The sequence below is a fragment of the Myotis davidii genome, unplaced genomic scaffold, assembly GCF_000327345.1.
Source record: "Myotis davidii unplaced genomic scaffold, ASM32734v1 scaffold827, whole genome shotgun sequence".
Classification (NCBI taxonomy): Eukaryota; Metazoa; Chordata; class Mammalia; order Chiroptera; family Vespertilionidae; genus Myotis; species Myotis davidii.
In genome coordinates, this window is record NW_006297815.1 from 811499 (window position 1) to 828122 (window position 16624).

The 16624-nt window shown below is 45.3% G+C and overlaps 1 protein-coding gene across 1 annotated transcript in view; it reads right to left on the reverse strand.

Annotated features, from left to right (window-relative positions):
* EYA2 (EYA transcriptional coactivator and phosphatase 2) overlaps positions 1–16624 on the reverse strand; it is a 145613-nt gene that overhangs the window by 55040 nt on the left and 73949 nt on the right. Inside the window, exon 8 of the mRNA XM_006773526.2 lies at positions 10984–11067. Within this exon, the coding sequence (XP_006773589.1) occupies positions 10984–11067 (84 nt within the window). The remainder of the gene's footprint in view (positions 1–10983; positions 11068–16624) is intronic.

Sequence of the window (16624 nt, forward strand, 5' to 3'; positions counted from 1 at the left end):
TGTCATTCACCTCTAGGACATCTTTCAAAGCTCCCAGCCTCCTCCTCAGCCACCCCCGCCAGAATGACAACTGCAGATGTCTGCTTCTTACCCTTACTGGATGGAAAGAAGTGATGAGTTAAGTCACCATCCCTAGTCCTACAAAGCAAATAATCACTGCTGGAGAGGGCCAATCAAAGCCATCATTTCTTTATTAGCCACAAAGACTAAATGCCTTTTACTTAACGGAAAAAGAGCTGGAGAGGGGGAGGGATTTAAATACAAGGTTTAACCCCCAGTGGGGGAAAGAAATCTCCGACTTCCTCAGAAAATCCTTTCCAAATTGTATTCATCTTGACTTAATCCACATCTACCGAGTGAATTAGGCAGTATTTATTTTGAAAATCTATTTTATAGAGTTCCAAGGACTCTGTTTTCCTTGGGCAGGGCTGGAGGCCGCTGCGAGGGAGGCCCGGCCAGGCCTGAAACTTCCAAGGTGCTCGCCTCACATGGCTAACACAAGGTAAATAAACACAGCTGAGCCCGGAGAAACGGGAAGGTTTTCTCATTAAAGAAATAAAATAAACAGATGTCCTTAAGCACTTTGGCTTGTGTTTTGTCAGAGGACGGAAAGCTCTGGATGGCTGAGGGCAGAAGTGAATTAGAGCTGCATCTCAAGGTAGACGGGGAAGAAAGAAAAGGCAAGACTCCGCGGTCCTCTGAATTAACTAATAGTCCTCCAGAGAGGGCACTTTTGATTTGAACCTTAGCAACTTCTACAAATAGTTTTTAACTGCGGGGTCATAAAAGCATTTTTTTTTAAAATTTCTTCTCAGTTTGTAAAGCAGTAACAGACAGGCCCGGCCGTGTATCACCAACTGGATCTGATTACATCCCGATGGCACTGCGCTGGGGACTGGATTCTGGAATCTGAGCCGGGATCCTGTAATAACACGGCTGAGGAATGGTTCCGGGGAGGACTGGCTGGGCGCAGGGGCACAGGGGCCAAGATCTGGCCAGGCGCTCCCTACCCAGCCTCTCCTAGGTACACAGGAGGCTGGCTAGATCCATGGGAAGAGCTGTCACCAGGTGAATTCATGGCTTACATCTCACGCCACAGACTAATGTGTGAAGGAATCATCGGAGGTCAAGTTGACATGTCCATCCTAGTTCAGTACCTCTGCAAGGGGACCCGGGACTGCATTTCTAGCAGATGCTGGTCCCTGGACCACATTTCTGGTAGCCAGGAGGGCTTGTGTTACCACAGGGGTCTGACAGCGAGGGGTTTCAGTTCTGATCAGAAGTCTGAGCAATCACACCCCCTCGATGTCTTAGTCTGGGTCTCCCCGAAGCAGACCCCCAGCCTGGGATTCAGGTGCAAGCAGTTTCCCGGCGAGGCGACCCTGGGAAGCACTGGTGGCAGAGCGTGGAAGTAACGGGGAGAGGAAGGAAGTCAACAAGGGTGGGTGAATGAGCAGGCTGCTGCCGTGGGCAACAGGGGCTCCGTCTCTCTGGGTGACATGTGGGAGACTGTGAAGAACATCCCCGAGTGTCACAGGTACCCAGCCATCATGCCTATGAAAATGGGGAGGCTGCAGGGATAAAGGTGGGGCCTTAACTATGTTGCTAACTGAAAATTCAATCCCAGCATGTTTGTTTATTTATTTTATTTCAGAGAGGAAAGGAGAGGAAGAGAGAGATAGAAACATCATTGATGAGAGGGAATCATTGATCAGCTGCCTCCTGCATGACCCCAACTGGGGACTGAGCCTGGAACCTGGGCATGTGCTCTTGACCAGAATGGAACCGGGGACCCTTCAGTCAGCAGGCCGACACTCTATTCACTGAGCCAAACCGGCTAGGGCTATTAGCAATGATTTCAGAACTCAAGAAAATGCCAGGGGACACAACTAATCCTGTGTTCAGGCCATATCTGGCCCTGGATGGCCAGTTTGAAACTAATCTCTTCAGATTGAGCAGGGCACCTGGCCCTTTAAAAGTATAACATGGAAGGAAGGCCTGGAAAGGATTCTGCTCAGTAGAAACAAGGGTCACCTGGCCCCTCCCAGGTCCCCCACCTGCTGAAGTGTCAGTGGCCCCAAGCCTCGGGGAGCCACTTGCTCAACACCCCACAGTCAAAATACTGAGCCCTGCTGGGGGCCGAGCTCTGGGTGAGACCAGGCCCGGTGGCACGCAGCATCTCGGCCCTGGAGTGATGCTGACAGGCCTCTGTGTTGTCAGTGTGGATACTTGGTCCTTCGAGGGCAGGCACCCTGGAATCTCTTTTCTGTGGTGCTTGCAATCACACAGGCTGAAAAGTCCCTATCCACAAGCTATTTATTTATTTGTGCATTCAACAAATATTTGTCGAGTGGATGTGCCAGGCACTGCTGGGTGCCAGGGGATGAAGCTATGGATACATCAGACCCAGGCCCTGTGCTCGTGGAGCTCCCGGCCAGGCAGAAAGGGTCATTCCAGTGCCTCTTATTTTCTCCTTGAGGACATTCCCGTGAATCCTGGGGCCGCAGCATAGTGGAGAGTAGCGGCCACATCCTAACTTTCATTCCTTCCAAGCTGGGTAACCTTGGCTCAATCACTCCACCTGGGAGCCTCAGCTTCTCCACAAATGGGTGCAGTAGGAGAAGCCATGCCTTCGTATGGGTTTGCGGTGGGGATTCAACGAGAGAGAAGGTGTAAGGCTCGGAGCAAACCTAAAGGAATCTTGCCACACGGTTGTCTGCGCTGGGGGAGTTAGCGGAGCCTGGAGTCCTCCCTGTGGGGACTGCGGATAAGGAAGGCATGGAACTCTGGGTTCAGAGCAGCAGTTTCTCAATAGCAGCACGATGGACATTTGGGGCTGGATAATTCTCGGTTGTGGGGACCATCTGTGTGTGCCAGGACATTTAGCAGCATCCCTGGCCTCCACCCACTACAGGCCAGTAGCACTCCCCTAAGACGTGACAACCACAAATGTTTATGACATTGCCAGACTTCCTATGGGGCAAAATCACCTCCAGCTGAGAACCACTGAGTTGGGCTTGTGGCAATGTGGAAGCATCTAGAACAGTTGTTCTCAACCTTCTGGCCCTTAAAATACAGTTCTTCATGTTGTGACCCAACCATAAAATTATTTTCGTTGCTACTTCATAACTGTAATGTTGCTACTGTTATGAATCGTAATGTAAATATCTGATATGCAGGATGGTCTTAGGCGACCCCTGTAAAAGGATCGTTCGACCGCCAAAGGGGTCTCGACCCACAGGTTGAGAACCGCTGATTTAGAACCACCGTGCAGAGGGGGAAACGTGAGAAGCATGGGGCACTTAAACAATGCCGTTGACATACGTGACAAATTAATGCACACAAAAGAAAAATTCAAGTTTTACAGGAAAGCAAACAAGAAGCTACACATTAAACCATGAAAGGCGGGGGAGGAGCACAAGTGGGCCTAAAAGGAAATATACCTACGTGTTCTAGGTGAGACAAGAAGGGCCTTCCTTGTGTGGACAAAGTATATGAGTAACTCAGTGTCTGCATCTGAGGTCCGGCTTATAGGAACAGTCACAGCAGAGCCCTTGGCATGCAGTGAACATGCAGAAAACGGGAGAATTTGTCCAACAGGAATCTGCTAGTCGACAATAGAGTGAGAAGAGTCCAGGTCCCTTCAGAGGGAGACCATGGACAGAAAACAGAACATCCTTGTAGCCCAGGGGTGAGAATAAGGAATCATGTTGCACCTGTGATTGGTTCTACCTTCAAAATACATCCAGACCTCTGTACTTCTCACCACCCGATCATCACCACTCCTTCCAAACAACCATCATCTTTCCGCTGGACTGGTGCCGCAGCCTCCTCACTGGCCTCCCGGCTTCCAACCTTGCCCTTCCACAGTCCACTCTCCCCAGGGAGGAGCAGAGAGATTCTTTAAAAATTTAACTCAGACCCTGTCCTTCCTCTACTCCAAACCACCATGGCTCCCACTGCAGAGCAAAAGCCAGTTGAATTACTACTCTCCCCGTCACTTGCTCTGCTCCATCCACACTAGCTGCCTTCTTGGCCTTCAAACCCACCAGGCAAACTGCTGCCTCAGGCCCTTTGCACTTGCCATTCCCTTTGCTCTTTCACTAGACAGCTGTTCCTCCACTTCCTTCAAGTCTTTATCAGAAATTCACCTTCTCCATGAGGCCTCCTTCCCTGGTCACCTTTCCCTAAATTTATTTTCAACCCGTTCCCCTGCTATACTTCATATACCCGCCTTTTGGACCTTGCGGACCACGGGTGGGCGACCGCTGCTTTAAAGGACACTATAAATAAAGTGGGGGGAAAAGCTACAGAATGTGAGAAAATATTTGCAAATTGTATGTCTGATAATGGACCGGTATCCAGAATATATAAAGAACTCTTACAACTCAACAATAAAAAGACAAACTAAAAAAAGGGCGAAGGATTTGAATACTATAGCTATTTCTCCAAAGAAGATGCTACAAATGGCTAATAAGCAACAGAAAACATCATTAGTCAGTCAACATAATTAGTCATTAGGGAAATACAAATAAAAATTACAATGAAATACCACTTCACATTCACTAAGACAGTGGTTCTCAACCTTCGGGCCCTTTAAATACAGTTCCTCATGTTGTGACCCAACCATAAAATTATTTTCGTTGCTACTTCATAACTGTAAGGTTGTTACTGTTATGAAATTAGTTATGCAAATAATAATAATAATAATAAAACCTTGAGAGTATTTGCGTAGGAAGTTTTCAATATTCAGTATTTTTGGAAGTGTCAATGAAGTACTGATGGGGTGGTCATAATAATCTGGCCACTCAGTGTATGTCCACACAAAAACCTGTACATGAATGTTCATGGCAGCATTGCTCATAACAGCCAAAAGTAGCAACAGCCCAACTGTCAAGTGATGAATGATAGTCAAAATGTGGTAGAATGGGAAACTATGTGGCAATAAAGAGGAAAAAAGGACTGTGCATCTACAACACGGATGGCCACTGAAAAATGATGCTAAGGGAAAGAAGCCTCACACAGAAGACCACATAATGCATGATTCCATTTATACAAAATTTCCAGAAGAAGCGAATCTATATAGAGGGAAAGATCAGTGGTTGTCAGGGGCTGTGGGGAGGGGGAAATGGGGAATGTTTCTTAATTGATATGGGTTTCTTTTTGGGTTTTAAAATGAGACAGTGGTGATGGTTGCACAACTCTGAATATACTAAAAACCACTGAATTGTACACATTAACACGGTAAATTCATGGTATGTGATTATATCTCACTAAAGCTGTTATTTATTTATTTAAAAATATATTTTATTGATTTTTTTTTTACAGAGAGGAAGGGAGAGAGATAGAGAGTTAGAAACATCGATGAGAGAGAAACATCGATCAGCTGCCTCCTGCACACCCCCTACTGGGAATGTGCGCGCAACCCAGGTTACATGCCCTTGACCGTAATCGAACCTGGGATCCCTCAGTCTGCAGGCTGACGCTCTATCCACCCAGCCAAACCGGTTTCGGCAACTAAAGCTGTTATTTAAAAACACACAACTGGACCTGGAGTTGCGTTTCCAACTGGTATTGAGCTGTCTGGAAGGAAAGTTACGGAGGAGGAGTCTGGGCCGAGCCACTGTGAAGCCTAGGACTGCTGAGTAATCCCTCCTAGAATCCTGGCCACAGGCACAGACTCCTGACCACCTTGCCTTTGCCTGATCTCAGCTGGAAAAAACAGAGTTCAGGGACAGGGCGGGAGGAGGAGAGGTCAGGAAAGAGGTGGCAGTTTCTGGCTACGCCAGCTCTCCAGGGAATTCCTAATGGATCCACAGCATGTGGGCAGGCACAGGCACCAAAGGGATGCTCTGGCCCTGAGAACTGGGAAGGAAGAAATGGAAAGGAAGTGGAGAGATGACTGCCTCGAGCAGCACATGCTCGGACTGGGAACAGGAAGAGAGCCCAGTTTCTGTTTTAAAACTCAAGCATTCTGTTTTGAATCATTCCTTAATCATTTTAGGTCTGTTGGTCTTATTTCCCTAAGTAAACAGTGAGCCACTCCATTGGGTGGGACCACAACGGGTATGATTTCTGCTTCCTGTACAGTGCCCAGCACAATGGCCACAAGCAAATGGCTGCTGGTCCTTGGTGTGGATGTACAGGGGTCTCCGACTTCAGAGCCAATTCTGGACCTCCATAGTCCCTCACCCTCTTCTGGAAAGAGCACTTCAGTTTCTTTTGGGGGACCACTCCTTTTCATGGGGTTCATTTGGTTGGGATGGAGCTGGCCTGATTCTCTACTTTCTCCACGCCAGAAATGGGCTCTTGATCTAGGCTTGCCAATCAGAGGCACAGAGGTTGGTGAATGGATGGGCATTTGACCCAGTTTGGGCCAGTGAGATTTGAGCCTGAGAGTTGTGCTGGCATTTGGGAAGTAGAAGGCCTCCTTTTTAAGTTGGGATTGCTGAGAGGGAGTCACTATAGGAAGAAAGTTGGCTAAGGGGTGCAGAAACACTAAACCCTGAGGAAATTGCTTGAGCTCCTGGATCCAGCCCAACCTGAATCCCATGTACCCCTGGAATTTTCATTTCTTGTGATCCAATAAGTTTCCATTGTAGCCTAAACACTCCATTCTTCAAACTGAGAGTCCTGCTTGATACTTGCTTTTTCTTTTTCTTTTTAAAATTTTATTGATAATACTAGATATTAATACACAACTCAACTCCAGGTCCAGGTGTGTGTTTTTAAATAGCAGCTTTAGTTGATAATACTAGATATTAACAATAAGCTCCACAAGGCTGCAGCTACTGGAAAAGCACAAAGAGAAAGTGCTATGGGCCGAAAGTCAAGGCCAAGTATTTTGGCTCTGTTATGAATACCCTGACTATAGAACCTCCCTGTGCCTCAGTTACTCTGTCTGCAAAATGGGGCTCGCACTCTCCTGTTCCTCTAGATTTTCTATAATTCCATGACTTTCAAGTTTATAGTCCAGACTTCTCTTTGGAGCTTCAGACCCACAAATCCAATTGAACAGAACTTTTGAACAGCACTGGTTTTATTTTTCCACAATATTTTTCTTTCATTGTTCTTCCTCTTATTACATTACATGGTACTTTGTGCTGGAAAGTGCTAGTTGTCTTCCAATATCAATTCTTCTTTTCTCCCTCTGAGAATAATAGCCTCTAAATTTTAATGGGGCATATGACTAGACTGCATGTCTCAGACTCCCTTGCAGCTAGGTGTGGCCATGTGATCAAATTCCAGCCAATGGGATGTGAGTGGAAATGATATGTGCAACTTCTGGGTCTGGCCTTTAAAGAGAGGGACAAAAAATGAAATAAAATGAAAGATAGAGGGGTGAACTCACCTTTTCTTCTTCCCCCTTCTAACTGGCTAGAATCCAGACACAGAGTGAGCTATGTCTTATCTTGGCAATGAGGGCAATGCTCCAGGGATGGCAAAGAGTAAGACAGACGTTCCCTGGCACCCTACAGCAGCCTTGCCAGCTTGAACTGCTATACCTGTTAGGCTAGGGGAATTTTCTATCTTGTTTAAGCCACAGTTATTTTGAATCTCTCTCAGGGTTGCTGGATTTAGTAAGTAAAAAATACTCATTTCTCACCTAAGAGAGAGATGGAGGAGAGAGGGGGGAATTCTACAAGAGTAATGAAGATGGCATAGGACACCTGGGGGCTCCAATAGCTTCTCACCTCAGTTTCCCCTGTACATTCTGAGAGCAAAGGAGGCAAGTGAGCCTGAAGTCTGACTCTTATTCTGTCCTGGATGTTCTTTCGCTGAGCCTCAGTTTTTCTTTATGTACTACGGAGACTAATTGGGCATGACCGTCTCCTAGGTCCTTCCAGCTCTGACATTCTGTGGTTCTGTAATTCTAGGATGAATGTTGAAATTCAGATGCTAGCCCTAGCTGGTATTGCTCAGTGGATAGACTGATGGCCTGTGGACTGAAGGGTCCCAGGTTCAATTCCTGTCGGGGGCACATGCCTGGGTTGTGGGCTTGATTCCCAGTGTGGGGCATGCAGGAGGCAGCCAATCAATGATTCTCTCTCATCATTGATGTTTCTATCTCTCTCTCCCTCTTGCTTTCTCTCTGAAATCAATAAAAAAATATATTTTTGAAAAAAAAGATATGTTCACTCAAAAATGATATGGCATTAAAAAAAAGAAATTCAGATACTAATGGGGCCAGAAGGGCCCCATAAACAAATTAAATAGGCCAGGTTGGGGCTGTGGATGGGCTGGAGAGCATACGGCCCGACAATAAAGGAGTTGCTACTCTGCTCCTGCTGATAGCTGCCTTTGGGAATGTAGGATTGCCAGACTTTCTAATTTTTCAAGAAGAGCTAGAATCTAGATTGTTTTGGTCTGTGCAGTCTCCTGATTTTTAAGTGTTGGCAACAAATTCACATTTTTCCAAGCACTCTAGAGACCAAACTAAAAATGTCTGTAGGCTGAACTTGGCCGGCGGCCATCAGTTAGAAATCTTTTGTTTTGGTATTATTTTCCTTCCTTCCTTCCTTTATTCAACAAATATTTATTTGATGCCCACTATGTGGGGGGCACTGCTCTATACCCTGGGGATAAAGCAACAAATGAAACAGGAGAAAGAGTGCCTGTCGCCACACAGCTTTCATTCTAGAGAATCATGCTGATTCATTCATGCAGCAAATATTTATTGAGCAATTCCGGCCCATGCATTGACTTGTTGGGTTGATAAAATAATGTTCATGGTCCCTACTTTCACAGTACATATATCCTAGGAGGGATAAAGACAATATAGTACAGAATTATGATTATAAGTGAAAAATACAGTTATGGGGAGAGATGCAATTTAAATGGAAAGTCCTCTTGGAGGAACTGAAAAGATCAATAAATCTGACCTTGTAAAAGAACTTTCTAGATATAGCAAAGGCTTCTAATGTGCCTCTTTCCCAGGTCCCCTCAGCTGTCACCATTCCTGTACATGCAAAGGCTTTCCCTGCCCTCAATCCATGATAGAAGGGAACCTGTAGATAAATATCCCAGCGCCCTCATTCTTTGGGTGGGTCAACTCTGAGGGTTCCCAGTGGGATCGAACCCCGGTTACCATAGTAACTATTTATGCACACTACATGGGCTGCCTCATTTCCTCCCTCTGCATCGGGTGTCTCTTGGAACCTACCCCCAAATAAATTACCGGCACTCATTTGTCTGAGGCTCTGTTTCTGGGAGAAGTCCAGCAGATATGGGAGAGAACGTGGCAGGTTCAAGGACAGAAAGCAACTCAGGATGAGTAGGAGGAGATGGGGCTAGAGAGTGGGGCAAGAGCCAGCTCCTGAAGAGCCCTGGAGGGTGGGGTTAGGGCTTGTCAATGGGGAGCCCACTGACGGTTTTTCAGTAGGGGGAGTGATAGGACCAGGCTTGTGCGGGGGGCTGTAAAGGGGAAGAGTGGGAGCTGGGAGACCAGATAGCTGGAGGTGAAGGTAGCTGGGATTAGGTGCTGGGGTTAGAGAGGTGGTTGGCAATGAGGACTCATATGGACCAGGTGGCATAGAGTTTTGAAAGCAGCTCTTGGCTTTGTCTCTGTCTTGAGGGAGCCCGCAATTTGGTTTAAGAAGCGGTGGTGGGACACAGACACAAAAATCATCCTTAAGATGACAAAGCACTATACAATTTCCGAGAACCGATTGCTGCACAAGGTGCAGAACTTCAGAGTGGGCTCTCTCTAAGGGCAAGGCGAGTGAAGCAATGCTTTTTAGGGAAGGTGACTTGACCAGGGTGAGGGTGGGTAGAAAAACCACAGAACACCAAGACCTAGAGAGCAACTCACTACAGCAGCCCCTTGAACAGCCCCCCTTTTGGCAATGGTGGCCAACTCCACTCTGGGTGTTTTCTGCAGCTCTTGCCCTCCTTTACCGAACCTGTGCATAGACCAAACACGTACGCCGGACTTCCCGTAGGCACTGCTAGACATATTAACGGCATTCCGACAACCGTAAGAGATTTCTGCACCACCAACACCATTTTTATATTCTTTACAACATAATGGCAGACGATAAATCTATCTTGCTAATTGCACATCCAGCTTGTTATACCTCCCATAAAAACACGAGCAGCTGGAAAAGCCATGAGGTGATGTCAAATCATATTCCTGGTCTCTAAACAGAAACAGAAATATTTTCCAGGCGCTGGTGAGTCTCATGGTTCCTACCCAGGCGTGGAAGCAGCTGCCAACAGGTCGTTCACCCCGGATGAGATGGGAACTGGCCAGTCCTCGGAAGCTCCGCCCTCCCACCCCCACCTGTCTCCTTGAGGGGATGGCAGACATCTGGTGCACCCACATGTGTTTTGTTGGGAACCCACAGGATGAATGCAAAGAATCGGCAGGGTTTGGGTGTTAGCAGTTGGGTCCATTTTTGCATTCTTCAGGTGGTTTCAATGTTTCTTCCATTCACCACCAATCAGCCCACAGCGATTGCCCAGAATTCTAAGGGAATGGTTCCCCAACATAATTTGTCAAGGATACATTTGCAAAGCTGTTGCTAAGTTCCATGCTGGAGCTGACAAAATGCCTCCCCCTCATCTCAGAAAAAAAGGAAGGAAAATTAAATGCATCTGCTGGAGACACTAAGATACACAACAGGGAAGAAGAAAAAGATTTCACCTCGTTTTATTTAAAGCTAGGATTACTGGTTTGGGCTGCAGCGTATCCTGGCCTTCTTAGAAAGAAGGTAGCCAACGACTATGAGCTTATAGCTTATCAAGTGGGTTGTTGAATGCTTCATGTGTTGGAAGAAAAGGCATGGGAGACAATGGAAGGGAAAGCTAATTAAATTTTCACATGTCAAGGGGAAATTCCATAGGCTTTCTCCAACATAGGCAGACCCAAAGGGACTGCTTTTGTTAGAGAAGCTGCCTCATAAACTGCCCCCACAATTCCCCGGACAGATCAGCTGTACACAAAGTCCTGTTGGAAAAAAAGAGAGACAAATGGATTCTTACCTTCCCGTATCTGGATGCAAAAGTCCCCGTGAGTAAGGAGTGAAAAATAATTATTGTCTCATCCAAGTCCCACACGAACACACGCTGTGATAAAAAGAGAGGAAGAGAATGGAGACAAATGGACTCACTTGCGTCTGACTTAATGTCTGCAGGAATTAATTCCCTGGAGGAAAAAGAAGTCTTGAAAAACATTATCTTTAAGTCATAAAACATTCGACCTACTGATGCGTCCTTACGTCCCTTCCAACCTCAGCTGTGTAAAGAGTATGCTGATGGCCAAAGTTTTGGGCTCCTCTCAACGCAGTCAATGCCAGAACCAAGAAGCCTGTTCTTGCCTTCCACATAAAAGCTCAAAAAAGGAAAAGTTCAGTCCAGAAACAGCAATAAAAATCATATAACTCATTTGACAAAATGAAATATTAGCATTTTACATTCACAGCTCACCATAAGTCCAACTACTTCTGACCATTTCTCTTTTTAGCAATTCTGTTGGTTAACTCTAAATAACACACTTATATCTTTGTTTATTGATGTGCCAACTTTAGACAGTATCTTTTGACTTGGCAATCTGAAAGATTTGGGTTTATTTTTCCCCATACAGGAATGGCTCTATTTTCCATTCCATCAGCTGTGGATATTCTTCCTTGGCTAAAACAGTAAACCCAATATGAAGACATGAATATTGGAGTCCCTAGCCTTTCCCCTACTCCCTCCGCTCTCAATCAGCTCTTGCCTTACTTCAGCACTGTCAGTGTGGATACACTGGTTTGTGCATTTGGTTTAATAACTACACTTAAGGCTTCTCTGCTCTGTCTTTATGTTGCTTTTACAAGTTGGTAACCAGCAAAGAGCACTCACATCTTGTGAAGACTGTTCTCTGCAAAGCAAGTAACTGTACTAGAATTTTGCTTCGTTCTCTAGGGGTCCAATGTGCTAATTCCAGAGCCAGTTCAAGAAGACTGTTCCTGCCAGCAAGGTCATTTTCTCCTTTCTTGCGCTCCATCCAATTAAAATGATGCCATCTCTCTGTCCACATAGGAATCATATCTGTTTAGATATAACTTTTTGTTTTTGCTGGAGTTTATTAAATTGCCATAATTTTTTTGCATTTCCATTAATGTGCCTTCATTAGAATCTCAAATTCAGCCACACCCTCGGTATCGAAGTTGTCTATCCTCCGTGACAGAATGCTCTAACATGGTGTGGGCCATCTTTAGGCTTGCTGCCTAGCTAGCATGACTGTTATTTCTGGGTCAAATCTGCTGTTTCCTAGATCCCAAATCTCTTTCTTGCTTTTCTTCCTTGTTGTGCTTGAGTACATCTTTGAGTTTCTTCTTCTGAAAGGGTTCATGGAAAATAGTTTTCCAGAATTCTTGCATATCTGGTGATATCTTCATTTTGCTCCACAGTTCCTGTGGGTACAGAATCCCAATAGGAAAACAATGCCCTCTAGTCCTTTGAAAGAATTCCTCAGCTTGTGTGACGGATGAGTAGTCTGATGTTTCACTGGTCCTCACTCCTTTGCAGGTTTTACTTCTTTTCTCTTTAGAATTTTTTTTAAGGATCTTTTCTTTATACTTGGTATCCTCAAAACCCCATAAAGATATATTTAGGTGTAGTCTTTTTTTCATTCATACAGTTCACTTCCAATCTTATTTCTTTATATAATTTCCTTCCATCTTTTCTACTGTTCTCTCTTTCTGGAATTTCCAATAGTCAAATTAGACATCCTGAGTCGATGCTGCTTATCTTTAAAAAACGTATTTTCTATAATTTTACCTTTTTTGTTGATAGATTTCTTAAACTTTCTCTTCCAACTCTTCTATTAAACTTCTGATTCTTGCTGTCATTTAAAAATTTACACTTACTCTTTGTTTGTCTTTGAGTGTCCCTTTCCCAACAGCTCTGCCTCTTAGTTTAAGAATGCAAGATCTTGAATCTTTATAAGAAAACCAATCAGAATTTTAAACATTTCCTTTCTGTTTCACCTTTCTTGATATTTATTTTATTTATTTATCTTGGACTTCATTTTTCATACTGTTGTCCTAATTTTTCTGGTGATCATTATTTTTACGAACAAAAGGCCTAGTGATCACTTACATAGCTAGTCTTGGGCAAGGCCAGAATGGGGGACAAAGGCACCTGCTAAGCGTGCCATTGTCAACGAGCCACCTTTAAAACCCTTCTGGAGTTCAGGGGCTGTATTTATTCCTTAGCATTTGCCACACCTTTAAAAATAAAGAGAAGGGTGGTATTTAGAAGTAAAAATGTCAGTTAGTGCAGGGATTTTCAAACAGCAGACCTGCGTATTATTTTTGTGAGTTTTTTTTTTTGTCTCGTTATATATTTAAGTATATGTATATGCTGGGTCATGATATTTAGTATAGTTCTTACTTTGGGTCACAGTAAAAAAATGTTTAAAAAGCACTGTTTTTGAGGAGGGCTTCTGAAGTTTAAATATGCAAGTCCTAATTTATCTGAACTAACTAGGTTGGATCAGTTCAACTTACACATTTTAGTAAGAGAATTAAAAAAACATCAATGAATATTTTCAAATTTAATGCAGGCTCAATTAATTTAACTACGTCTCCTCTGAAGAAGGCCTGTCCCTCTCCCCCTCTAGCCTCCTCTCTATTCCCGTGGCCTTGATCCTTAGTAAGTTCCTGGGGCCATTCTGCAGGTAACCCTACTTCCTAGTCCTCTGGGTTTGGTCTAGGACGGGTCCCTAACCCCATGTGAGTCAGAAGCTTTGCCTTGGGAACTTAAAATTAGGGCCTAGAAGGAAATTAATCATCTTTGGGTGGTTGCTGGAGGCTACATGTGAAGGACAGGGAAGGCCGGTCTGCAGAGAGAGAGAGGAACAAAGAGGTGAAAGATGGAAAGAGAACACTTTTGCAGGACCTGGCTTCAGTTAGAAGCAGAATAAGCCTGGCTGGTGTGTCTCAGTGGTTGAGCATCAACCCAGGAACAAAGAGGTCACTGGTTCTATTCCCATTAGGCACATGCCTGGGTTGTGGGCTCCATCCCCAGTAGGGGGCATGCAGGAGGCAGCTGGTCAATGATGTTTCTCTCTCATAGATGTTTCTATCTCTCTATCCCTCTTCCTTCCTCTCTCCTAAAAATCAATAAAAACGTATTTTTTAAAAAAGCAGAATGGGCTGTGCCCAGTAACCTGTGCATGGGGCACTCAAAAGACATGATTGCTTGGAGATTCTAGCACCTTCACCGTGACACATGGGGAGAGAAGTGTAAATGCAGCTCCTTGCCCGGCTACCTGTGGTCTTGCTGATACACCACTGTACCCTCTGACCTTGGGTTCTAAGAGAACCTGTGTATCCTTAAAATAAATTCTGCTTTTTCGTTTAAGCTAGCTCAAGTTGGTTTCTGGCACCTGAAATCGAGGGATTTAAACTAATACACACTCAGAATTTTCCTCCTTCCCACTTCTGTACATAATTTCTGTCTCATGGGCTTCAGTCATTAGCAAAGCTGCCAAGACTTAGGAGGTGCGACCGTGCAAACGCTCCATGTGACAAGAAGCACAGAAGTGAAACACGGCTCACACCTTTTCAACTGTTCCTGCCCAGTGGTACTTACTTTGGAATCAAGAAGCAGATGTTTCCAGAATATATCACCCTGCAATCCGCGACTTCCATGCCACCTCCACCTCCCTCTCAGCTTAATGGAAAAAATGTCTTTCTACCCCACCACCCCCTACCAAGAGCAGAAACCATGCTAGCGGGCTGAGTCGTTGTTTTTAAATATTAAAGTATGGATTGCTCTGGGTGATTTCTATAGCTCTGCAACTTCAAGCGGGTAGAAAACCCTCAGGAATAGGGAGGGCAGAAAGCAAGGACAGCCTGGAGTCAAAACATTTCCTCTTTTGCTGAAGGGATTGTGCAATGCCCCCCCAAATTTTGGAAGGTGGGGGCCTTTAAGAATTAAAGGAAAAGCAAGGACAAAATCCCCTGGATTAAGAATAGTCCCATGTGGCAGGCCCCCAGGGTGGTCAACTCTCAGAGGAGATGGCCGCGGGAAGTTGATCAAATGTAGGGGACAAGCATGATGTCCCAAATATTTAACACCTAGGAAGACGGGACAGACACCAGTTGCAAATAACCACTACAGCCCTACTAGTGAACACTGGCTAACTAGTACAGCCCTACTAGTGAACACTAGCTAACTAGTACAGACCTACCAGTGAATCCTGGGTAAATATCAAATGCCCTGGTGGTGAGCATCTGTTATTTGGGCCCCCAGCGCACCCCCCGCACCCCCGCTTCCTTACAAGAGCACTAGTTTGCTTCTTTGTTTGCTGTGTGCTGTCTTGGCGGGACTGTCCATTGGAGCCAAGCATAAGAGCCATGCCAGGCCCATGGGATGCTGTCTCCTTGCACTGGAACATGGAGTGGCGTGGCACTGGGATCAAATGGTTCGCCTCCAGCAGCGGCTGTCATCCCGAGGGTTCCCTGTGACTGTTCTTTCTAACCCTGGTTTCATGACTTCCTCCCAGTAAAATCCTTTTGGCTTAAGTAACCAGTACTGGGTTCTGTTGCTTAGAACCCAAGGATTGTAGCTCATAGTCCAAGGTTCTTGTCCTCAACAAGCATTTCCATGCCTGATGTACAGCACGGAAACCCCAGAGAGTGGTGGACTGGCACTGACCACAGCAGGCACTGGCAGTGAGGAGGGTGGCAGTGGCCAAGCCACCCTGGGCATTAGAAGCTCTTCTTCTGTTTCCTGAGACCTCTTAGACCCCGAAGTTCTCACACAATTCTGGGAGGGGAGGGGCTCCAGTAATAAGATGGTATTTCCTACCTACCCAGATGGGATGGGGACTCAGGGTCAAAATTACCTTGATATTAAAGAAATGATGAAAATGGTCTTTCGTAGCATATCTGAATGTGCGGGCTGAGCTTTGTAGCTGTTACGTGAATTGGACTGGATAAGGAATAGGGATGTGACGATGATGATGATGCATTTGAGTTTTTGGCACTGACACTGTCTTTGAAATACGATACCCATTCCTACGGCACACTCAAGCCAACGAATGACTGCCTTTTGCAAATAAGTACAAACTACTGCACATGCTCATTTTTCTCCCTTGACAGATAAGAGTTGCCTCTATCTTTTTTTTTTTTTTTTTGCATCCATTTGGCCTCTGTACTTTCTTCCTCTCTGATGCTTTTTTTTTTGTTTGTTTGTTTTTTGCAAATGTCAGTGCCTGACCAATAACCCTACACCTGCTTTATTAGAATAAAGATTGGTGCATCCCTTACGTCAGCCGTTCTCAGCCTGGGGCACACGCCAGAATCACTCGGAGAGCTTAAAATCCCGATGCCTGGGTCCCGTCCTCAGGGAGGCTGATTTAATTGAGCTGGGGTCCAGGTTGAGCACGAAGATTTCTCAAAGCTCCCAGGAGATTCCAGGTGCAGCCCAGGCTGAGAACCACTGAGAAATGCAGAATCATAGGAACCATGCGCACTCATCCGAGCCAGCCTCCTGTCTCCAGGCAGAAAAATATCTAGGCCAGTGGTTCTCAACCTTCTGGCCCTTTAAATACAGTTCCTCATGTTGTGACCCAACCATAACATTATTTTCGTTGCTACTTCATAACTGTAATGTTGCTACTGTTATGAAT